This window comes from Lynx canadensis, chromosome E3 (genome assembly GCF_007474595.2).
Source record: "Lynx canadensis isolate LIC74 chromosome E3, mLynCan4.pri.v2, whole genome shotgun sequence".
Lineage (NCBI taxonomy): Eukaryota > Metazoa > Chordata > Mammalia > Carnivora > Felidae > Lynx > Lynx canadensis.
Window position 1 is genome coordinate 22,559,663 of NC_044318.1, and position 24,575 is coordinate 22,584,237.

At 58.3% G+C, this 24,575-nt stretch overlaps 1 protein-coding gene across 1 annotated transcript; it reads left to right on the forward strand.

The window, feature by feature from the left end:
* Positions 1–7,552: 7,552 nt before the first annotated feature.
* Positions 7,553–18,854, forward strand: SBK1 (SH3 domain binding kinase 1). The gene is given in 5 exon segments (XM_030300545.1): positions 7,553–8,627; positions 12,394–12,626; positions 14,028–14,230; positions 15,113–15,680; positions 15,683–18,854. Coding segments are annotated over 4 exon segments (1,272 nt in total). The 5' UTR covers positions 7,553–8,627; positions 12,394–12,400; the 3' UTR covers positions 15,958–18,854.
* The last annotated feature ends 5,721 nt before the right edge of the window (positions 18,855–24,575 follow it).

Consider the following 24,575-nt stretch of genomic DNA (forward strand, 5'->3'; position numbering starts at 1 on the left):
GGGGAGGATGAAGCGAATGAATGTTTGTGACGTGCTGTGAATGTGAGTCCCCACAAGCCCTGAGCAGAGAGGGAATGTTGCCCCCACTTTTACAGGGGAAAAAAAAAAGGAAGCTCAGAGGTGAAGGTCTTTATTCACGCTTCCACATCTAGGATTCACGGAACATCCTGCCCACTTTGAGACCATTCGCACACAATTCACAGAGCAAACCCAGCCGGAAGGAGCCGACAGGACCTAGCCTGGGCTCTGGCTGCAGTTCTGGACATATCGCTCCGCTTTCCTGCTCCCACACCTCTGCTCACACGGGGCCATGGAGGCATCTGCAGTGCAGGCCCACGAAACTTTCCCAGAAGCTTTTAAGACTTCCCACGCCCCTTCCTCCTCAGCCCCACGCCTGGGACAGTGGTGGAAGGCGGTGGGGGGCTCCACTCCAAGTCTCTTAAGTGGAAGCGAGGTCAGGTTCATAGCGTCTCTTGGCCTCCCAGAGTCTGGCACGCAGGTTGGCTTCAGGAAGGGTTTGCTCAAGTCAGGTGTTCGGCGCGCATCTCACAGAGTGAAAGCCAGGTCCTTGCCGTGGCCCCCAAGACCCTGCACACGGCATCGTCACTCGTTGCTAGACCTGTGCCTCGCCCTTACCACTGCAGCCACGTTGGCCTCCCCACTGCTCCCCGAGCCCCTGCCGAGAAAGTGCTTTCGCCACAGTATCCGCATGCCTGTAGTCCTGTCAGTGGGGCCTTTTCTCACCACCCAGTGTCTACAGTCTCATCCCTCACCCTCAACATTCCCTCACCTCTCCCTGCCTTGCTTTCTCCTTTAGGCCCTCTGACCTACATCTCTTACCTACCCTTACGATTGTCTGCCTCCAAACTAGAACATAAGCTCCTTGAGGGCAGGGCTGTTCGTTTGGTTCGTGAATGTATTCCAGATCCCAGAACATAGTAGATGCTCGACGACAAGTATTCATGGAGTGTTCTGGAGGCAGACAGACATCTCTAAGCCACTTCTTAGCTCTGTGACACAGGACACGTCACCTAATCTTTCATCCTCTGAGTCTCGGCTTTCCTGAGCTCTAAGGGACAAAGTGGGAATACTAATAGCTCCTCCCAAGATTGTTGCGAGTTGTTTTTGTTTTTTTAATTTTTTAAAGCTTATTTATTTATTTTGAGAGAGAGCGCGAGTGGGGAAGGGCCAGAGAGAGAGAGAGAGAGAGAGAGAGAGAATCCTAGGCAGGCTGCGCACCATCAGCGTGGAGCCTGCTGCTGGGCTCGAACTCCCGAACCTGGAGATCATGACCTGAGCTGAAACCAAAAGTCAGACACTTAACCAACTGAGCCACACCCAGGCGCCCCTGTTGTGAGTTTTAAATGAGTCTTTATATACCTAAAGAACTGATACTTTAAGTGGCTCATAAATGTTAGCTGTTATTAATAATACTTTAACTTGTACCATATTATCCCCATTTTACTGATGAGGAAGCAGAAGCACAGAGAGAACAAGTGACTTACCCAGAGTTCCGTGACGAGAAGTGGTGGCGGCCCTACCCAGGGGTGCCTGAATGTGTCTCCTGAGCTAGGCTACATCCTCGTTTCACCCCGTGTATAGAGGCTCGGGGAAGAGCAGAGGGCGTAGCTAGGGAAGGGCTCGTCTCTTCAGGGAACCTCTGCTCACCCTGCTGTCTCTCCGGTGGTCACCACCTCTCCACTGGTGGACACCCAGCCCGGGGCCCCGGGCCAGTTAGCCGGTGGCAGGCCACCTCCGTGCTCTCGGCCCTCCACTCCTGCTAACTCCCCGGGTGCTGGGCCGCCCGCCTCACCCAGGCAACAGGGCTCACCTCCCACACCCGCAGGGGCTGCCACAGGGACTGGGCCCTCAGGCAGGTGGGGAGGGGTGAGGCCCAGGACTCCCCCACCCCCACCCCAGGGTCCGGCCGGGAGGGCAAAAAGGAGCGGAGAGCCTGTTCCAGCTCTGGGCACCAGCTGCAGGCAGACAGCGTCACAGGCTATTAATAACCGCCAAGGATGTGCCCCAGGGAAGGGGCAGACTGCGCCAGCTGGGAGGGGAGGCTGAGGCCGAACCTCGCAGCGAGGGGAACCCTAGGCTGCCCCTAGTGGGGAGGGCAGTGGCCAGAAGGTTTCCAGTTTCGCCTGCTTGATCTTGTTGAAGTCCCAGCTCTTTCTCTCAGCCTCCTCACCTGGGAAATGGGGAAGCTGGGTCAGATGGCCTCCAAAGCCCCTTCTGGCTCAGGCGGGTTCAGGGGGTGAGATTTAGCAGAGCCCCCATTTCCAGCATAGAAAGCCGAGACAAAGTCAGAGTGTGGTCTTACCCAAGGTGGTGCAAGGTTGTGCCAAATCCCCGACGGAACCACGGCCCCAGGCCCCTCTGTCCAGCCAGTGCCCGTTTAATTCTTACAGAGGTCCACCACGTTAGGTGGGCATTCACAGCCCCATTTTCTTGACGGGCAAACTGAGGCTTAGGAAAGTGGCACAACCTGCCTCAGGTCATACAGCAAGAAGGGATGGAGCTGGAATTTGCACAAGGGGGAAGACAAGGAAGTGATTTGAGAATATTCTTCTCTTTCTCCTTTTGACCAGAATAGAATGTTTGCTAGAGTTTATATTTGTGTTGAAAGGCCAAGGGGAGGGAGAGGCCTTATCTGGAGTCTCTTGAGGGCTCCCTGGGGCTCTGACCGCCCCCCCCCCGATGTCGTACATACAAGTGTGCATGGGGTGGCTGTGGACTTTTTCAGAGGAGAGGGTAGTGAATCTTCGGTGACCGATGAAGGGATAAGAACCACTAAATAGCTCATTTCATAGACTGGAAGACTGAAGAGTAGGGAAGCCAGGTGGCTGACCAGAGCTCCTTGGGGGCAGCAGCAGGGGCAAGTGCTTTTCCAAGCACCCCATAGGCCTCTTTCTGGGGGCCAGCGGGACCAGGCTCTGGGTCTCCCCACTCTCTGGCAGCAGATAGGAGGACCCACGTGTGAACAGATTTCTTCAGTGGGGCAAACAAATGAGAGGATCAAGGACACCCTCTAGGGAAGGTGGTGAACAGCCGAGAGCCAGACTACAGCACCTGCCGTGGGGACATAGAGAGGGCTCTGCTCAGGGTGGGGTGTCAAGGAGGCTCCCGGGGGCCACCCCTCCTCTGGCCCCTCTCAGGGAATCCCAGCCCTGGGCTGTTGAGCCTAGGTGGATGCACATGGCCTCCCCTTGCATTTTCCTTTGGCTTCGCCTCGACCACCGACTGAGCCTAGTTCCTTTTACTCCCTAGAACCAAGAGGACTGTGAAATCCTAGTGAAAAGTTTCATTCCTGCCCTGCCTCTGGTCACTCAGTTCCCACGCCTCTCCCCGGGGATGTATGCATTCATGCATTCATTCATTCACCAAACAAATATCGATTAAGTGCCTGTGATGTGCAGGCACTGTGCTAGCTGCTGGGGGATAAACCAGCCCAATAAAGTCCCTGCCCTCCTAGTGCTTAAGTTCTGGTGGGGAAGAGAGACGGCCACAATCGATAGAGCCAGTCGGTAAATTATATAACACGCTAGAGAGTGATACCCTCCCCTGGGGGCAGCTAGAGCAGGATAACTGGAGTGCAGTAGAGTAGCCCTGGTTGAGAAGCTGTCATCTGAGCAGAACTTGGAAGAACGGAGCCACGGAGCCATCTAAGGGCAGAGAGAACAGCCCCCAGGCCGGGAGCTGGCGCGTTTGGGGGAACAGCAGGGAGACCGGTGTGTGTGGAGCGGAGGGAGGGAGGAGACAGGTCAGAGGGGTAAGTCGAGGCCCCTCGTAAGGACTTTGGAATGAAATGGGAGCTGATGGTGGGAACAATGCGACCTGAGTAGGCTCTGCCAGATTCCCTGGCCGCTGGGTCAAGAACAGATTGTGGTAGGGGCGCCTGGGTGGCTCAGTCGGTCGGGCGTCCAACTTCAGCTCAGGTCATGATCTCACGGTCCGTGAGTTCAAGCCCCGCGTCAGGCTCTGTGCTGACAGCTCGGGAGTCTGGAGCCTGCTTCGGATTCTGTGTCTCCCTCTCTCTCTGCCCCTCCCCTGCTCATGTTCTGTCTCTGTGTCTCAAAAATAAATAAAAACATTTAAAAGCTTTAAAAAAAAATAATAGATTGTGGTAGGTGGGGGGACCAGATAGGAGGTTACCGCAGTAGCTGAAGGAGGAGGTGGGAGTCAGTGCCAAGGGTGGTCAAGCACCTTTATTAAGGTCTGATGTTGATTCCAGAGTTACTTTATGCAAATAACAAGCAAGTGAGAAACCTATTCGTATCCCCCCCCACCACCCCACATTTCTGATACAGAAGCCCAGAGAGGGCGAAGGAGCTGGTGGCCACTGCCCTGCTCCACCAAGAAGCAGCTCTCTCCTACACGGCTGGGGGAAGGCCAGTGGCACAGCCCTCTGGGGGAATCGAACATTCTACAGAAATTCCAAACGCACTCACCCTTTAACCTGGCAACCCATTTCTAGAATTGAGCCTACAGACACGTCGGCACACAGCAAAATGAGTTATGTGCAGGCTTCTCATTGTTTGTAGTAGCAAAAAAAAGTTGAACACAACCCATTAGGGGTCTGGTTAAATCAGCGGCAGTATACCCATGCATCCTTTTCCAGCCCTGGAGGCCTGAGTTCCAGGTCTGCGGTGGTCCATCCACCCTGCCTGCTTCCCCAGCTCCCGCCTCTCCTAACCTTGCACTTAGCACTGGACCCCGCCTGGGTGCTGTCCTCACCTGTGGTGCTGAAGGCTGGGGCCAGAGAGAGGAGAGGAGAGGAGAGGAGCGGAGCAGGGGAACTTTAGTGTTCAGTCCTGGTCTCTGCAATTTACCGGCTGAGTGGCCTTAGGCAGGCTACTGACCCCCTCTGAGCCTCAGTGTCCCGATCTGTAAAATGGGGTTGCTGTGAAGATTGGATGACAGCAGCAATGCAAAGCATTGGCATACTGAGAATATGAGTGATAATCTGTACTATATCAATTTAGGGTCAGTGAAACAGTGGTTAGGCTTTCGGACACTGGAGCGATAATGCCTGGATTTGAATCCCAGCTCTGCCATTGACCAGATGATCTTGATCAAGTAACATGACTGCTCTGGGCCTCAGTTTTCTCATCTGTAAGTTGGGGTGAAGTATAGTCCCTGTGTCGTAGGATGTTGGGAGGCTTAGACGAGTTAATTTTTGTGAGGCCCTTGGCACACAACAGGGATCCTTAGTGTTAGCAGTTATATCACTTTCCCCTGTGCCGCTATCACCGTTATCCTCGTACCTCCCGCCACTCTGTCCACACCGGTGGCACTCCCAGCCACACCCATCTCTGCTGAGCTTGGGGCCCTGGCTGTTGGGGGGAGAGCACACCTCACCCTGCACCTTGGCCTCTAGTGCCGCCCCGCCACTGACTTTCTGTGCGATTTTGAGCAAATCACCGTTCTTTTCTGGCCATCAGTCTCTGCATCGCTAAAACGGGGCCAATGCTACCTCACACAAGCCCCCGAGGAAATAACTGTGCCTGCAAGGTCACGTTCAGAAAAGCCAAGAGACACAAATTTACAACTTGCCCAACACGGAAAGCGTTACTCACCTGCCATTTGTCACACCCTGGCTAAGTGCTAGGAACACCAAGGTGACTAAAGCATGAGGCTTGCTTTCAAGGAGCTCTTGGGTTTCTTGCTGGATTGTCAGCCCCCTTCAAAGCCCATTTGTGTGTCACCTCCTCCAGGAACCCACCCTGACCCCCACTGCCATGCCCTGCTTGGAAATGCTGGAGTGCTGACGTTGGCTTTTCGGACTTCTGGTCACCTGACTCCTTACTTTATCTGCCTTCCTGAAGTGTAGGTTCACACCTTCTACCTGATGCTTCACTCTATCTAACCTACTCGCCCCGTGCCAGCACCCTACGCGGTGCCCGGGCCCGAGCGGGTATACTTATCTGGAATCTTAAGGTTGCAAGTTACGTAAACTCAACTCACAGTGGCTCAAGCCAGAAAGGAAATGTATCGATGCATGAAACAAACGGTCAGGAGTATAACTGCCTTTAGCCATGCCTGGATCCAGGTGTCCCGAGTCATCAGAAACCTCTCCACCTTACAGCTCTGCTTTTCTTCTCTGTTGCTTCATTCTCAGGCAGGCGCTCCCCGCATGGTGGCAAAGCTGGCCCCCCAGCCCCTCCAGACCCGGGTCCTCCAGCTTCGCATCCCAGGGGATCAGGAGGCATCCCTTTCCTGACAGCTGCAGCCAGAGTCCTAGGGCTAGATCCCAGTGGGCCACCTTTGGTCACAGGTTCATCTGTGAACCGGTCACATGACCTGGCAGGTGGGATGGATGTGCTGGCCAGCTAGGCCCAGGTCAGGCCTGCCCCTAAGCCAAGATGGAGACCGCCTTACTGAACCACGTGGCCCGAGAGAGGGGCCGTTCCCTGAAGAAAGGGAAATTCATGCTGAGCAGGAAAAAAGCACCACAGGCCGACTTAAGAAGCCACTGAAAATTCCTAAGCAAGACAAGGGGTGGGTCTGACACGGACAAGGAGGCCTCAGAGGCAGAAGCCTGGAGGCAGATAAGGGGGCCAGGGGGTATCGGGAGCTGGCTCGGCATGGAGGCTTGGGGAATGAGCCTCCACCCCCTCGCTTTACATAGAAGTAGAGTGAAGCAGGCTCCCTGTCCCCACTCGGTACCTGAAATAATGCCTTACGGCTGCTTTTTTCACACGGCTTTTAATAAGACGAACTCAAGGAGGTGACCCACCCAGCAATAATCGTCTGCGGATGGAATCCTTCTAGGCCAGAGCTTTGTTAAGGATACTCTTGGGGTTTGCCTGTACTATGGGGACAGAGAATCTTAGACAACCCCCCCCCCGAGTGAGAGTAAGAAAGGCCTGGCTGATATCACTTGGTCCAACCTCACCTCCCGCCCCCAACTCCCCACTCTCTGCTTCTCTCCCCCAGTGATGGAGAACACATGTCCTCCCTGTTGGGACTGTAACAACGGTCTCATTTTAGGTTGCTGTTTGCTTGGGTTTACCTTCGGGAGCCTCAGAGGGCGCGGTGCATGAGAGCACGGGACCTGAAGCCTGACGCCTGAGTTCAAACCCGAATTAGTTAGCCCACCAGTGTATCAGTAGTCCTTTCTGTAAAATGGGGTAATGATAGGAGAACCTGCTGCCCAGGCTTGTAACTGTTAAATGATTGAATCCATCGTGGTCAGCACAGCACCCGACATATGGAAACACTCAATAAACATTTGCCAGTATTATTATCCTCCCAGGAGACAGGGTAAGCGCAGGCCCCCCTCTCTTTTGAGACTGGCCATCCTCCAGGCAAGTGGACAAACCGAGGTTCAAATCATACCTTTTTGGCCTCCTTGCTACATAATCCTTGGATTAGAGTAGTGCTAGCCGCTGTAACAAGCAAGCCCCTGTATCTCAGCAGCCTAACACAATAGCCGTTCACTCCTGGCTCCCATAAAATGCAGAGTGGGTGATCCTCTTGGCCAGGAGACCTACAGCCAGGCACCCAGGCTCCTCCTTCCTATCTTGTAGTTCCACTGTCTTTTAGGACCGATGAGAGAATGGAGAAACTCCTCCCAGTCCTAAAAGACAGTCACATCTATCATCGCTGCTCGCGTTCCATTGGGGAAAACTGGTCACATGGCCACATCCGGATGCAAGGCAGGCAGGAAATGCAGTACCCTGCCGACAGCCACCCTCCAGCAGCAGCTCTGTATTATAAAAGAGGGAACACAAAGTTTTGGTGGACAGTGGCTGTCTTTTCCAGAACCATAGTAAATCACCAACCTCCTAGGTTCTTCATCTATAACACAGAAAGCAGCACTTGACTGCGGCAACGGACGTTTGCTAAAATCACTGAATCGTACGCCTACTACCGGTAAATTTTGTGGTGTGTACTAATATAGCTGTGTTTTTAAGAAAAAAAAAAAAAACAGAGGGAGCATCTTGCCCTTCTTCCCAGGGTTCTTATGAGGACTCCGTAAGTGACATTTTGCCAAGCTGGCACTGTGTGTATGCATGTGGGGGGGGAGGGTAGGGAAGGCAGGCTCCAAAGTAGCTCTGAGTTGGGTTGTGCATTGGGTATGGTTTTCGTAAGAGAGGCACCCAGCTCAAGCCACCTGCCAACAGGAAGTGGTAGGCGGTTCGGTCTTGTTTCTTGCTTGGGAAGCCCTCCCGGCGTGTGGCGGAAGACCCAGCCCACAGGGCCAGAGCCACAACTGCTGCCGGGAAGGCTGGGTGACACCCACCTGCCTTCAGCCACACAGACCGGAAACCAAGGGCCTCCCTCGGGGCCAGCGAGGACACACACACTTGAGGTGCAAGGCACGTGAGGTCCCCCGGCATGGCACAGTCGGCTGAACTGTGGACGGTAGGGCCGGCTACATGGGAGGAACAGGGGGCCAGCCAGGGGCCTCCACCGCCCGCTGCTGGAAAGTTCACAGCCACCGAGTCCACAGCCGCTCCTTCAAGCGGAGGCAATGGTGATGAAGGCAAAATAGTTTCAGGTCAAGTTCCCACCGATGCCAGGTGTATGTGCCCTCGACCACTCGGGGAGGCGGATGTGTCTTAGTTTACTCTCTGGCCTGGAGTCCCCGCCTGAAGGAAGTTGCCGGTCTACCTACTGCTGTGAGTTAATACCCGTGAAGCGCCTGGACAGTGCCTGCCACTCGGTCACCTCCCAGCAGGAGCTGAGCGAATGCGTGGGCGTCTTCGGCTCAGGCTTTGCTCTCTCCTGGGCCTTGGTTTCCCCACTTGGATACCAAGGCATCCGGATGAGATGCTCTACCATTCTGACTTGGGGAAACAGTGGTTCAGAGCACCGGCTTTGGAGCCAGTCCCAACGCGAGCTGCATGACCTTGGACGAGTTATTCAGGCTCTCTGTGCCTCGTTCTCCTCAGCCCTAAAATGGGGGTGATGATGACACCTACCCGTTGAATTGGGAAGATAAGATGAGCTCATCCTGAGTCCAGGGCCCGGCAGGTAGTAAGCCCCATTTCAGCGTTAGTTCCTTGCTATTGCCATTGTTGTTATTTTCCCCAGACAAGTGACTCGCTCAAGGTCACCCACCTAAAAAGTGGCGCAGGGCAGGATCAAGGGCAAGCCTGCTGAGCCCCAAGGCCCATGCTGTTTCTTTCACTCCCCACTGTGCCTCTTAAGTCACATGCATCATAACTGGGTCAGAGGCGGTGTGTACCTGGGGCTATGACGCAGCGACGGGGAGGGCTGTGTGGATTAATTCCTTGTTGCCTGCTGACGGCTGGCAGAGAACAGGCCTGAAGGGAGAGGGAGGTTGTGAAGGAGGGAGGGGCCAGTAGTGGGGACCCCCAAAACTGGGCCCTAGGAACTAAGAAAGGTTGGGAGAAAGTAGCCACTACCCCCGGAGAGCTCTTGGCCTGTTGATGGGGACAGACAGGGGACGGAGTGGAGACCACCCCAAGATCTTCAACAGGAACCCTCAGAGAGAGCCACACAGACCCTATGTGAATCCTGGGACTCAGCAGAGGCAGGACCCGGCACCCGGGGCAGCAGAGAAGCCTTCCTGGAAGAGTGGGGTCTGAGGATAAAGAGAAGATTGGCTGTGGGCAGGGGGAGATCAAGGCGGGCAGCGGGACTGGCAGAGGAGACTCGAGAGAGGCACTGAAGCCACAGAGACGCAGTGCAGGGTGGTGGTCAAAGCAAGGGCTAAACCGAAGTGCAGGGGGCAAATGTGGGACCCAGACCCGCCCCACTGTGGCTGCACCCCAGACCCAGACAGCTGCCTGCGCAGTGCAACTCGGCGGCCAAAGCAGCAGGGATGAGCCATGTACCCCACAGCCCCCGGGTGAGGGAGGAGGGGACAGGGGGAGAAAGAGCTTCTAGCAACTTGCAGCTGCCAGTCGGTCAACCTCCCAGAGGACGTAGAAACAGCCCCAAAGGACTGGCAGGGCCAAAGCCCAAAGCGGGAGCGTTGCCCACGGGTGCGTATATGTGCCTGCACGCCCATGGCCTTGCCCAGCGCAGCAGCCCTCGGGGAGTCCACAATCATCAAGAGAAGTAGGTCAGCAGAGCAGCCCAGCGTCTCACTGGCCGGCAGGGGGAAGAGTTCAAGGCAAAAAGGGTGTGTACTCATCGGACCCCCTGGGGGCCTGAGGACGCTCACCCAGAGACAGCCTCACCCCTCCCTGCTGCCTCAAAGCGGATCGCCTGGGTTTCCTCACTCGGAATTCTCCCCACGGGGAGGTGGGGGGCAGGGAGGGATATTTGGCAGAGGTTGGGACCAGTGACCCCCTCTAGCCCTGAAGGCAAGGAAAGACCACCACGGGGAGATGCCGCCCACTTTAGCCTAGTCGGCGGCTACAGTAACAGGGCGCCGTCTGGCTGGAGCTGGGACCGCACAGAGACCGGGTGACAGGTGCCGCGGCCCAGTCGGGTTCAGCACAAGGAGCTTGGCAGAGGTAGGGGCAGCAGGACCCTGTGTCCGTGGGCCTGGCACCATCCCTCCCCCGTGGGGGTCTATGCAATGGGCTAATCCAGGCTGCAGACTGAGGGCATTCGTGTGGCGTTTCAGACAGACTCCTGGCATCGGTTCAGACCAAAGGGATTAGGGAAGGAAGGGCAGTGCCTACAGCGGGGGAAGCTTCTATGGAGTAGGGCTTGCTCATGAATGGAGGGGAAGGGGGCTGAGTGGGGGAGCAGGATCCTGAGGAAGTAGAGGGGGCAGGAGCCAAATCGGAGGAGGGGCGGAGGGCCCCCTGCTCCCCCAGCCAGCCGGAGGACGTGGGAGGCCAGGAAGTTCCCTCCTGATGTTCCTCCTCTCCGTGTGAAGTGGGAGGCTGGGTCGTGCCAAGAGGGAAGGGGAAGGCAGAGGAGGAGAAGAGGGTTTGGGCCTGGAAGGGGAGCGGCTGGGCCGGGGTGAGGACGAGGGGCTCCCGAGAGCAGCCTGTGGCCGGCTCAGCTGGAGGGGACGCAGGACGCACGACACCACTCCGGGGCACTTACAGAGCCCTTACGTGTGCCAGGCACCAAGCGCTCCACGGCTGAGCAGCCCGTAGAGAAAAGGCACTAATGCGTCCTTTTTCTAGATGGAAAATTGAGGCATGGGAGGCTGAAGTAACTTGCCCAAGGCCATGCAGCTAGCAGGTGACAGAGCTGGATTCAAAGCCGGGTGGCTAGCTCCAGGTCGGCTATCCAAGACCCCCGGGCTGTCTTGCAGGGGTGGGGGCTGGGGGAAGTGTGGGGTGAGTCACCTGGGATGGGAGGTAGGAGGGACTAAGGGGAGGTGCGCCAGGAGGCAGGCTCCCGGGGCTCAGCTTATGGAGGATTCGGTGCCGGCCTCTCCTGCGGGTACACGCACAGACACGTGCGCACCTGCTCCTGGAAGCTTCGCTCCCAGCACCCCCACCGCCAACTTGACAGACAAGAAATGCAGGCCCCAGGTGGGCGTTCACTCTCACCCGGCCCCCCCACCCCGCCGGACTCTCCCCGAAGCAGCTCCCTGCCCCCCCCAACACCGTCTGGGGACAAACTCGGTGCCTCTGACGTGTGGGTGCAGCTTGTGCGGATACCGAAGGGGTCAGTCAGGCTGTGAATGTGGAGGGTGAGGCAGGGGAGGGTTGGGTCTCCGTGGGCCTGGGCTCTGCCTTGGGTCTGGGGCGGAGCGGGTGTGGGAGGGAGGTGGGGCCCGGGACGCCACCTGTAGCCGCGTACGCCTGAGCAGGGTTGTGTTGTCTGGGGGAGGGGGAGGGGCGTAAGGCTGTTGGGGGAGCGGGGGGGGGGGGGGGAACATCTGCACCACCCCGCCAGAGTTCTGTCTGCGCCTGCTTGGCTGAGGAATTTGCTACCGTGACCCCTGCCCTGAGACCGCACCTTCCCCCCCCCCCCCCCCCGCCTTACATTCTCAAAAGCCCTTAACACCTTGTAGCATAATGTGTAATTCACGCGTTCACTATGTTTATCGCCCGTCTCCTCCCCAAAACCTAAGTCCCGGGAGGGTGGGATTCTTACCTGTTGGTTTAGTGATGCGGGCCCAGGGCTCTGAGCAGCAGGCCCCTGGCGAACAGCAGGTGGTGATCAGTATTTGCCGACAGGAGCGGCCGTGTGAACTTGGTACACGGAGTGTCTTTGTGTGACGTAAACACGTGTGCCTTGTCTGAGGCTGTGTCCGGATGACAGCCTGAGACAGACGGGCCAGTGGTACCCGAGTGGGGACTGCGGGGGCAGGGACCGTGTCTCCAGGGAGTGTGGCTCAGGCCTGGCCCTGAAGCCTTGGGGAAAGGGGATAGATGCTCGTCGCCCCCTTGTGGTCATCTTGAGCCTGGCATCCGGGGACCCGAGGTACCGGGGAAGGAGCGGGTGGCTGGGCCAGGGGGCCCTGGCTTGATGTCACATTTGGTGCTGCGCCCCCCACAACAGGGAGAAGATGAGCGTGGGCTGCCCGGAGCCCGAGCCACCCCGCTCCCTGCCCTGCTGTGGGCCGGGGACCGCCCCTGGGCTGGGGGCAGGCGTGCCACTCCTCACTGAAGATATGCAGGCACTGACCCTCCGCACGCTGGCCGCTAGCGATGTCACCAAGCACTACGAACTCGTCCGGGAGCTGGGCAAGGGCACCTATGGGAAGGTCGACCTGGTGGCCTACAAGGGCACGGGTGAGCATCTGCCGGTGGCGGGTGTGAAGGCTGGGGGGCGGGGGGCGGGGGGACTTGCCTGGGGCTCGTGGGTGTTCGCTTCCGGAGCCGAGGGGTCAGCAGGCAGACAGAGCTCGTGGTCCAGGTGGAGAGATGTAGCCTGAGCGGCCCAGGGAGACCTGAGACGAGGCCCGGGGCCCAGACCGGAGGGTGGGCTGCTTTGGGGCCAAGGGCATGACCCCGGGACATCGGGAGCTCAGGAGAGAAGTCAGGGCCGGCAGTGGTGTTTGCGGAATCACTGGCCCATCGGGGGTAGTTGACCCCAGCGGAGCGGACAGAGCCCGAGGGTGCGTCCTTGGAAACGGCGCCACGCTTCAGGAGGGGTGGGAGATGTCCCTGGGAGGTCACTGTGGCCATCTCCATTTCTCAGATGAAGACACAGAGACCCAGAGACCCATCGCTCAGCTAAGTTCATGCAGCTGTAGAGGCTGTGAGCCAGGGCAAGACCCCAGAAGTCAGCTCCAGAATCTTCTCACTTCCCCGCGAGCATGATGCCTTCCCCACAGCACAGCCTCACAGCGGTGCCCGTGCAGCCAGTCAGGGATGGGGACTTCGTGAGCTCCCACAGCTGCACACACCTGGGGCGGGGGGCGGGGGCTCTGTGCCCACTGACAGCGGCGGGAGCAACACTGGACATGGGGTTGCCTGACCTTTGCCACTTGCTCTCTGTGTGACCTTGGGCAAGTGACTTAACCTCTCTGTACGTAGGTTTCCTCCTCTGTTAAAAATAGGATAGCATTAGGGCTGGCCCACCTCCCAGGGTCATTATGAGGCGCGGGTTGTGAGTGCGAGGTGAAGAGAGGGCCCTGTGACAGGTAAGGGCCCTGTGGACACGGGTGCGTCACACGGCTTTGCACCCTCAGTGGGTACAGATGGCTGCCCAAGTGCAGAGTCAGGGACCTATGCCTTGCAGACCCTCCCCTCTCAGTGTCTAACTCCTCCTTAGCCACGTAACAAACATGTGTGGAGCACCTACTGTGCGCCACACTGTTGTAGGCACTGGAGATACAGCAAGAGCGAGACAGATTCCCGCGCTCAGGGGGCTACGTTCTAGCGTGGGGGGAGACCGAGACGTGAAGGAGGATCCTGTACGTCAGGAAGGAGAGGGGAGAGTGGAGGAAGCAGCAGGCCATCCTCACCGAAGCCGGCAGGCTGGGGCAGGAGACCCGGCCTGACCCCCGACTCGCTGCCTGGCCTTTGGCCAGTCCTTTCCCCTCCCCGGGTCTCAGTTTGCTACCAGTAAGAGGAGGACAGACACACGCTGCCCCGTGGCGGGGACGGGCTGTGCGGGCAGGCCTGGGAACGTCATGCGCGGGAGCGCGGGGACAGGAGCCTTCACCACTGTGGCTCCTGCCCCGTCAGGCACGAAAATGGCGCTGAAGTTTGTGAACAAGAACAAGACCAAGCTGAAGAACTTCCTGCGGGAGGTGAGCATCACCAGCAGCCTCTCCTCCAGCCCCTTCATCATCAAGGTCTTTGACGTGGTTTTTGAGACCGAGGACTGCTACGTCTTCGCCCAAGAGTACGCACCCGCCGGGGACCTGTTCGACATCATTCCTCCTCAGGTACTGGGTGTGGCGGCCCAGGGAGAGGGGAGATGTCTTCCCACCCCCGCAGGGGGAGAGTAGGAGGGGGGCGGGGGGCAGTCAGACCACTTATTTAGCCAACAAGCATTTACTGAGCCCCTTCTGTACGTCAGCCACCGGAGGGCCGGGGATACACTAGGAATAAAGGCTTGCGCGCCTCCCGGGGGGAACAGACACTGCGAAATAAGCCAGATGACAGACTGAGCCAGGCTCTGGGAAGGCAGCGGCCAGGGGCCTGGGATGAAGTCCAACACCACCCTCCTCCGCAGCCTTGTCTGATGCTGCGTAGGAACAGTGGGGGCACGAGAGGGGAGAGGAGGCCGCGGGGCCACCAGAGGCTTCCCAGAGGGGGTGCCCTGGAGTGGGAGGGAGTGCGCAGAAAATCCCAGGCTCCCGGCTCTGCGTCTGGTGGTGCCAGGTATGAATCTGCTCTGGCGCTCAGGGGGTGAGTGGCAAGGCCTCTCAGAGCCTCATGTCCCTATAAGGGAAGTGGGCGTAACAGCAGCTGTGAGGGGTTGAGACGGCGCGGGACGGGCACCCGGCCCACCGTGGGCGCTCAGGCCCGGGTCTGTGGCTGCATTGGGGGGGGGGGGGGTGTGCGGGATGAGAGTGACTGGGCCAGAGAGAGAGGAGGAGGTGCCCCGGTGAGGTGGGGGAGGGGAGAGGCATGGCCCAGGCGGCAGCCCGGGGAAGGCGACCGGGAGCTCGGGGCGAGGCCGGCGGGGCCTGGCGGGGGGGGGGGGGGGGGGCGGGCGGCCGTGGGCACTGGTCGGCGGGAGGGGCCTGGCAGGGCCCGGCGGGGTGGCCATCCCTGAGCGCGGCTCCCCCCACCCCACCCCACCCCCACCCCCGGCCCGCCAGGTGGGACTCCCCGAGGACACGGTGAAGCGCTGCGTGCAGCAGCTGGGGCTGGCGCTGGACTTCATGCACGGGCGGCAGCTGGTGCACCGCGACATCAAGCCCGAGAACGTGCTGCTGTTCGACCGCGAGTGCCGCCGCGTGAAGCTGGCCGACTTCGGCATGACGCGCCGCGTGGGCTGCCGCGTGAAGCGGGTCAGCGGCACCATCCCGTACACGGCGCCCGAGGTGTGCCAGGCCGGCCGCGCCGACGGCTTCGCGGTGGACACGGGCGTGGACGTGTGGGCCTTCGGCGTGCTCATCTTCTGCGTGCTCACCGGCAACTTCCCGTGGGAGGCGGCGTCGGGCGCGGACGCCTTCTTCGAGGAGTTCGTGCGCTGGCAGCGGGGCCGCCTGCCCGGGCTGCCGTCGCAGTGGCGCCGCTTCACCGAGCCCGCGCTGCGCATGTTCCAGCGCCTGCTGGCCCTGGAGCCCGAGCGCCGCGGGCCGGCCAAGGAGGTCTTCCGCTTCCTCAAGCACGAGCTCACGTCCGAGCTGCGGCGCCGGCCCTCGCACCGCGCGCGCAAGCCCGCCGGGACCGCCCGCCCGCCGCCGGGCCGCTGCGCCTCGAGGCGCCCGGGCCGCTCAAGCGGACGGTGCTGACCGAGAGCGGCAGCGGCTCCCGGCCCGCGCCCCCCGCCGTCGGGCCCGCGCCCGTGCCCGTGCCCGTGCCCGTGCCCGTGCCGGTGCCCGTGCCCGTGCCCGAGGCCGGCCTGGCGCCCCCGGGCCCCCCCGGCAGGACCGACGGCCGCCCGGACAAGAGCAAAGGGCAGGTGGTGCTGGCCACGGCCATCGAGATCTGCGTCTGAGCCGCCCCCGCCGCCCTCGGGCCGGGGCGCCGCGCTCGCACCAGGCCGGGCCGCCGGGAGCCGCCCCGGGCCCGCGCCAAAACGGGGGGGCTTGGCGGCGGCCGCGGCAGATCCGACCAGCCCCCGCGGCGGCAGGAGGGAGTAGCGGTAGGCTAGGCGGGACGGCGGGCCCAGGCGCCGGGTCCGCGGCGGGCCGCCGAGATAGCCACCGAGAGACCTCTCGCCCCGCCTGTGGGGCAGGGACTTGGCCCACAGGAGCCGAGCCCCACAGACCCGAGGATTCAGAGGCGCCCCCTCCCCCGTCCCCCGACACCAGGAGCAAGGGAGCTTGCGGGCAGACTCCCCCACACCGCCCCGAACCCTGGAACCCTGCCTAGTTGCTCCTGGCCCTTTGCACCCCCTGGCAGATCGTCCCGCAGTCCCACCCCTGGTCCTGCCCTCCTGGCCACCCTACCCTGCGCCACCACGCCCCCGGGCACATAAGGGGACTGAAGTGTTGGGGCAGAGAAGGGGAGTAGGGCCCCCGGACACTGGCTGCGGGCGGGGTGGGGGTGGGGGGGAGGCGATGAGCTGGGGGCAGGGGCGTTGCTCACCTGCGTCCTGCCCCTTTCCCGGGAGGCTGGAGGGAAGAGGCCAAAAGCCCTCGGCAAAATGTAGCAAATGTCTGGATGCTGCAAAAGTGTGTGTGTACAGGCACGGACCCGAAGAATCTAGTGACTCCCACACAACCTGTTCCCCGGATGAGGACACTGAGCACAGGAGGAGGGCAACTGGCCTGGAGCCGCACAGCCCCTGAGAGGTGGCGCTCTCGAAGCCCTCCCCCTCCTCCCCAGCGAGCGTCCCACTCCCTCGTGACTGACGGGCTGCCGGGGCGGGGCCTCAGCTGCCCTCCTCCCCCCGCCCCCCACCGCATCCCTAAGGCGAAGGGAGTGAGCGCCGCGCCTAGGGCCGGCCCAGCTCCCCCTGCTGGCCGCACCTGCCCAGGCCCGGGAGCCCCAGATCCTAGGTCCTGGCTCCCCGAGCCCAGACCCGGTGGCCTGGGCTGCTGGCAGGCGGCGAGGTGATTCGTGCCAGGAATACCCCCGGGTTTCTGCCGGGGACCAGCATGTCAGCCTGGGGTTGCCCCCATCCCCGCGTCCCCCAGGTTCCCGGTCCTGGAGTATGCCGCTGTGGGCGAGAGAAGGGGGGTCCGTGGAAACAGGAGGGGGGTGAGTGTGTGTGAGTAGGCGTGCGTGCGGTGTGTGAGTAGAGTGGACGTGTACGCGTGCAGTCCTGTGTGTTCGGTGATTGCATCCAGACGCCTCTGGAGACCACTCTGCCCCAGGACCCTCCCCAGGCAGCTGCCAGAGGGCGTCCAGGCCTGTGCTTCACCCGCCCCTCAGGGAATCTGGCAGGGAGGCACCTGCGGGCTGGTTCCAGCCCCCAGGCAGCAAAACAGGCACCCCAGCTCACCCAGTGTTCCCCCATGACCCCTGCCATCTCTGGAGGCCTGGGACCCCGCAATAACCTCTACAGGGGTGAGGCTGCTCCTTCTGCCTGACCGTGTCCCGTCTACCAGCCCGGGCCGCACCTGCCAGGGTCCCACTGGGGTTCTAGGCCATCTGGGGGGGCTCTCCGATGAGCCGGGCTGGCCAGGGAGGGCCTGACCACCCTCTGGCCTGGAGCCCCCACCTCTCCACTCATCCCTCATTCCCATCGCGCAAAAGGGCTATAGGTCCCCCTGCCCTGCCTGGGTCCAGTTTACAAACTGCGGTTGCCCCAGGGCCTGGCCCCGCTCTCCTCGGTGCGCCCGCCCTCCTCGAGACCCATCTCTCCAGTGGGCACTGGGGCCCTCCACACGCCAGGTAAGTAGCAAACCCTCCTCCCACCACGGGCCAAGTTTCAGAGAAGGCCCCCCGTCACTGCCCCTGGCCCACCTGGAGCCCATCCGGGCCACCTCTCTCTCCCAGCCGCGACTTCTCCTTTTGCCTTAGGCCTCTCGACACCCCGTCTCTCCTGCAATAACAAGGAAGCAAGATTCCAAGTAGATGTCCCTCGCCGTGTGCCCTCTCTCTCTCTCTCTCTTTCTCTGTTAAGATCCTCTTTGGGAGTTTCTCCCTCGTCGTAGTATCTAGAATGTTAGACTCGGGAAGGGGACCGTAGTTATGTAGCCCAGCCCCTGTTTGCGGAGGCACAGAGAGGGGCAGCGATGGCCCCACGCAGGAGCAGGGCCGAAGAAGCCCGGCCTGCTCCGTGGCCACTGGGGCCCTGTGCTGCCACCTGCTAGTTGGGTTGGGACCCCTCGCCCCTTAGGAGAGGTGTTGGTCACAGATGTTTACCTCAGTTTATGTCACTGTCGAAGAAACAAATAGCAAAAAATTAATAACACCGTAGACACGCAGACTTAGAAGATGAAAAACACACAAAAGATCTTCCCCTGGCGATTCTTCTGTGAAGGTGTGTGTGTGTGTGTATGTGTGTGTGTGAGCGTGTCCGTCCCATCCCGGGCAGGCTGGGTCATCCCCGGTCTCTGTCATAGCCCCTGTGCCTCCATACTGCCCCTGTCCTTCGGTGCTTCCCAGAGGCCCCTCTGAGCTGGCCTGTGGGGTGTGGGGAGCCCCCTGGGCAGGAGGCGGGGCCGCAGGTTAGCTAGAGCCCCACTGAGCAGAGCCCCACGGCTGCCACTGCTCCCTGAGCCCGTGCTGTGGCCGGTGGGACAGTCCTGGTGGCTAGCATCAACATCCAAGCCTGGCTCAGGGCCTGGGCGGAATCCCAGCCCCTCATGTCTTGCCACCCCCCCCCACCATGTGTTTGTAAATATTCCGGCATCCTTTGGCCCTGAGAAGGTTTTTAAATGTGTTATTTACTTCTCTAATCATGACAATTGCTATAAAATAAACAAAAGCCTAGAAAAATTACCACTGGGTGGCTGTCTTGTCTCAGAAACGGACGGAGTAGGGAGAGGGCACACAGAATTACTCTTGAACTGCAAACTCGACAGATGTTCTGAGTGGGGGAAGGGGTGTCTGCAGAGTCTGAGGGCAACTACTTCAGGCCTCCTGGGGCCTCTCAGGCCTGGAGCAGGTCCGGGCCAGGGCCTGAAGGCGACGGGAACAGGGACCGGGTTCTGGGAGGGAAGGGGCAGTGAGTTGTCCCCGGCCTGGCGTCCGCCTTCAGCTTGGAGCCCTTCAGACTGGGCAGAAAATAGAAGCGAAAGCCCAGAGGAACAGAGCAGGCTGCTTTCACCCAGTCACCACCCAGCAAATATTTACCGAGCACCTTCTGTGTCCCGGGCTTCCTCCTAGGAACCCGGGATACAGCAGTGAGCAGGACAGATGGCGTCCTTGTCCTCAGACAGCCAGCAATGGAGTCGGGGAGACAGACGTGACCCACATAGAAGGCTGGGTGCTGGGCAAGTATGTAACTGAGAAGCTCATCAAGTTTGGGGGTGTCGGGAGCCCACTGAAGACGGAAACCAGAGCATTCAGAGTTCTCTGGGCAGTGGGGCACGGCCGGGTAGTCCTTAGGGTGGCCTCCAAAGTCCCACCCCATCCCCTCTCCCCTCCCCTGTGCTGCCTCCCAGCCACACTGGCTCTTGGGACGGCCCAGCATGCTCTCCCCTCAGGGCCTGTACCTGAGTAGATTTGGGGACTCTCCCAAATCTCCCCGGAGCCCCCTCCCTCCCTTCCTTCAGGTCCCTGCTCAAATATCAAGGGGTCAGAGGAAACCACCTGGGCCAGGAGCCCCTTACCCTGCTCATGACACGCTGAGTACCCACCACGGCTCACGATAGCGTGTTCTCTGCCCACTAGAACGGAAATTCCACAAGAACGGCGTCAGTGTTTGGCAAACTGCTATCCCTTCTCCACCCCCGATGCCTAGCGGCACAGGACAGACACTCCCCAGCGATCCGTCAGCTTCATGAATGAATGCCCAATACTGTTTTAGGGGCCGAGGATCCAGCAATGAAAAAGACCAACGATCCCTATCCCCTGAAGCTTACTTGCTGAAGAGGAAACTAGACATCCACTAGATTATGTAATTATCCATGTAAAAAAAAATAGAGAGGAAAAACCGCAAGAAAAGAGAAAAACAAATCTACTCCGACTAGATCACAGGGGTAAGGGCTCATACCCAAGAATTTTAGCTAGGATATGTTAAAGGAAAACCCTGCCGTTTCAAAACATCTGCCGCTTCCCCGCAATGATAAGGGTGGATACCTAGGGGCTTAACAGAACACTTTAAAATGGATCATTAAGGGGTGGAGGGGAAGTCTACAAATGCCAGCAGTGGCCCTGTTTCCCCGCTCGGTGGGTGTACGAACATCACCTTCTAACTGCCCTAGTGTCAGAGAAGTGCCGGGACTTACCACTAGGGGGCCTCGGTTTTCTGCCGCTGTTGCTTCGTCCTGCTGCTTAGCATCACTGATGAACCCCTGGGTCAAGGCCACAGGGGCTTGGCCAGAAGGGTTTCCAGCGTCTCCCACACTCTATCTTAAACAAGACAAACCCCTGCAACCCTTTCCATGTAGGGTGGGTAACGTCCCCTTGATCATGGTGAGTTCCTTCTCAAGGGCCCTTGGTGTCTTCTCCCGCCCATAGTATTCAGGTTAGACTCAGTCCATCAGGAAGGTTCCACTAACATTGAACTTCAGGAGGGAAGGGCTTATGGGGGCGCCTGGGTGGCTCAGTCGGTTGAGCGTCTGACTTCCGCTCGGGTCGTGATCTTGCAGTTCGTGGGTTCGAGCCCCATGCCGGGTTCTGTGCTGACAGCTCGGAGCCTGGAGCCTGCTTCGGATCTGTGTCTCCCTCTCTCTCTGCCCCTCCCCTGCTCACACTGTGTCTCTCTATCTCTCTGAAAGGTAAATAAACATTTTCAATTTTTTTTAAAATTTTTTTCAACGTTTTTTTTTTTTTTTAATTTTTTTTTTCAACGTTTTTTATTTATTTTTGGGACAGAGAGAGACAGAGCATGAACGGGGGAGGGGCCGAGAGAGAGAGACACACAGAATCGGAAACAGGCTCCAGGCTCTGAGCCATCAGCCCAGAGCCCGACGCGGGGCTCGAACCCACGGACCGCGAGATCGTGACCTGGCTGAAGTCGGACGCTTAACCGACTGCGCCACCCAGGCGCCCCTTTTTCAACGTTTTTTATTTATTTTTGGGACAGAGAGAGACAGAGCGTGAATGGGGGAGGGGCAGAGAGAGAGGGAGACACAGAATCGGAAACAGGCTCCAGGCTCCGAGCCATCAGCCCAGAGCCTGACGCGGGCTCGAACTCACGGACCGCGAGATCGTGACCTGGCTGAAGTCGGACGCTTAACGGACTGCGCCACCCAGGCGCCCCTCAATTTTTTTTTTAAAGGAGGGAAGGGATTTTGTTCTCGATTCCGTTTTTTCCCAACATGCCCCTTAACTGCTATGCAAGCTTCCCCAGCTACCGGCCAGTGACCGCTAAGCATGCCGACACAAGTACCAGAAGGGCAGCCTCAGCGTCCCATCATCCCCTTCACGCGATGCCCACTCAGCTTGCTTAGGTCACTGAGCAACAGAGTCTCCAAACAACATCTCTCTCTCTCAAAAATGTAGGGCCTTACCTCCCTCCCCGCATCTAGTGCCTGGTTTGGGGTGGAAATGTGGGCGAAAGAAAAGTAGTTGAGAGTTATTTACCGGCAGTTGAGGGGGAGGAAAATGTTCATCACCCAGCCTTGGTTTTTGGATCTTTGAGGGCAATGGAGAAATTCAGGGGTTTTCCTTTGGAGCCAAAGAAGGGCAGAAGAGACTGGCGACTCCAGAGACCAAGAGCGTACGGGGACAGCCAAAGAAGTAGGCTGCATGGGGCGCCTGGGTGGCTCAGTCGGTTAAGCGGCCGACTTCGGCTCAGGTCATGATCTCGCGGTCCGTGAGTTCGAGCCCCGCGTCGAGCCCTGTGCTGCCAGCTCAGAGCCTGGAGCCTGTTTCAGATTCTGTGTCTCCCTCTCTCTGACCCTCCCCTGTTCATGCTCTCTCTCTGTCTCAAAAATAAATAAACGTTAAAAAAAAATTTTTTTTAAAGAAGTAGACCGCGTAATTAACAATACCGTATCGTATACTCAAAATTTGCTCAGAGCGCATGTCTTCAGTGTTCTCACCACACACACACTGTGAGGCGATACGTATATTAGCTTGTGGTGATCATTTCACAATGTATACATATTTCAAAACCTGAAGTCATACATTTTAAGCATGTACAGGTTTTATTTGTCAATTATACCTCAGTTAAGCTAATAATAATAATAATAAAGAAGTAGGCTGGTCATGACCTGATTCAGGAGACCGTGAGCCCTGACTTGGAGATCCTCAAGGAGATCATGGAGGGGCCCGGTTGTCCCTAACAGGTGGTAACGGGGCTCGAGTCATTCTATTTTTTTTTTTTAAGGTAAACCGCTTTCTTTCTTTTTTTTTTTTTTTAAGTTTACTTATTTTAAGAGAGAAAGCACGCATGCACTGGAGGGGCAGAGAGAGAGAAGAGAGAGAGAGAATCCCAAGCAGGACCTGAGCTCTCAAGCGCAGAGGCCGACTCAGGACTCGATCTCACGAATTGTGAGATCATGCCCTGAGCCAAAGTCAAGTCGGAGGCTTAACCGAGGGAGCCACCCAGGTGCCCTTCAGGTCGTTCTATTTTGATGTTAAAGGAAAACACAGGGTGCCTGAAGAAGGGGGAGGGTTTGGGGTCTATTTAATTACAGCTGTGATAATGACCTTGGGATACTCGGAATAGTGTAAAAGGTAGTGGGTGACAGCTATTTTTGCCTGTTCAGCACCCACTCACTCCCCCTTTTGGTTGACAGCACCTCAAATTTTCCTTCCATGTTCTTGATCCATATGGTTCAGGCTGGTTCCCCCCGTTGGCCCCATGGGGTGGCCACATGCCCCAGGTCTGGTCAACCAGCACGTTCCATTCCTCGACCACAGCAATTGGCTCAGGCATGGACATACAACCCAAGTGAGGCAGCTCCTGGCCTTTTCCTACACCTATTACTAGGTAAAGTGTTCTTTTTTTTTTTTTAATGTTTATTCCTTTTTGAGAGAGAGAGAGAGACAGAGGCGTGAGTGGGGGAGGGGCAGAGAGAGAAGGAGACACAGAATCCGAAGCAGGCTCCAGGCTCCGAGCTGTCAGCACAGAGCCCGACGCGGGGCTCGAACCCACAAACCGCGAGATCGTGACCTGGGCCGAAGTCGGAGGCCCAACCGACCGAGCCACCCAGGCGCCCCTAAAATGTTCTTGTCTTCATAAGATTTGCTAGGTTTGTGGGAGGAAAGGCTGGAGCTGCTGGTAACCATCTTTGCCACCACTTGGGTAGATTCTGTCCGAGCAGGACACCTATACAGAGCAGGGCCAATAGATTAAGAAAAAGGGAATCTGAGGACATTATTTGAACACTAGGATCCAAGACTGAAATTAGATATAAATGGGTTTTGTAGTTAATGAGCCAATCTATGCTCATAAACCCATTTGAGGCTGGTGTCTGCAGCCTGCATATAAAGGAGTCCTGACTAATATCCAGAGAATCCTAATCCGTAAGACCCCTGAAGCCACTGATGTCTATGAGGCCCTGCCTTAACAGCAACTCCTGACCAACGAGTGACCTTGATCAAGAGAAGCCACTGAGCCCTTCTGGGGCTGGACGCTCCCTTCTGAAGCTGAGATTACCAGAGTATTCTCCAGGACCCATGTGGTCCCAAACAACAGAAAACCCAACTCAAACTGGCTGATTTGAAAAAGAGAAGTCCCGAAATAGAACCAACCTCAGGGCGCCTGGGTGGCTCCCTCGGTTAAGCGTCTGACCTCAGCTCAGGTCATGAGCTCACCATTGGTGAGCTCGAGCCCTGCATCGCGTGAGCGCTGCTTCTCTGTCTCTCTCTCTCTCTCTCTGGGAGATTGTCCCCGCCCCACCCCACCCCGCCCCTCGCTCACTTGTGTCCTCTCTCTCTCCAAAAAACAAAACAAAAAACGAAAACAAAAAAAAAAAATCTTCAGGTGCAGCGTAACGCAAAGGCAGCAACTTCAACACCACGATGGGTTTCTCTCTCCCAACTGATCTACTTCTTCTGGGTAGACTTCTTCTAGACTTCTCCTCTCCTCTCCTTGTGGTGCAGGATGGCCACTAGCCGCCCCCCCCCCACCCCCTCACCCAGTTTCCAGCCTCTCAAGAGCGCCGCCCAACGGGAGAGCGTGTGTGAGCCCTGCCCTTCCCAATTGGTGCTTTCTCTGTGCTTGCTTCATTCTTCTTTTGAAATTTTTCAAGTTTCTCTTTGAGAGACAGAGAGCAGGGGAGGGGAAGAGACAGAGACAGAGAATCCCAAGCAGCCCCCACACTACCAGCACAGAGCCTGTGGTGTGGCTCGAACCCACACACCCTGAGATCAGGACCCCAGCCGAAACCGAGAGTCCCACGCTCAACCGACTGAGCCACCCAGGCAACCTTGAGTTTGCTTGGTTCTGATTGGGTCCTGCATCGATGGCTGATCCAATCGCATGGCCACAACGCAGTTCTCTGATTGGCTGAGGCCTTGTCACATGACCACCAGAGCTGGCAGCAGAGCCCCACCGGAAGTAATTGGCTGAGAAGGCGTAGTCTCCTGTGGATAATGGCGGCG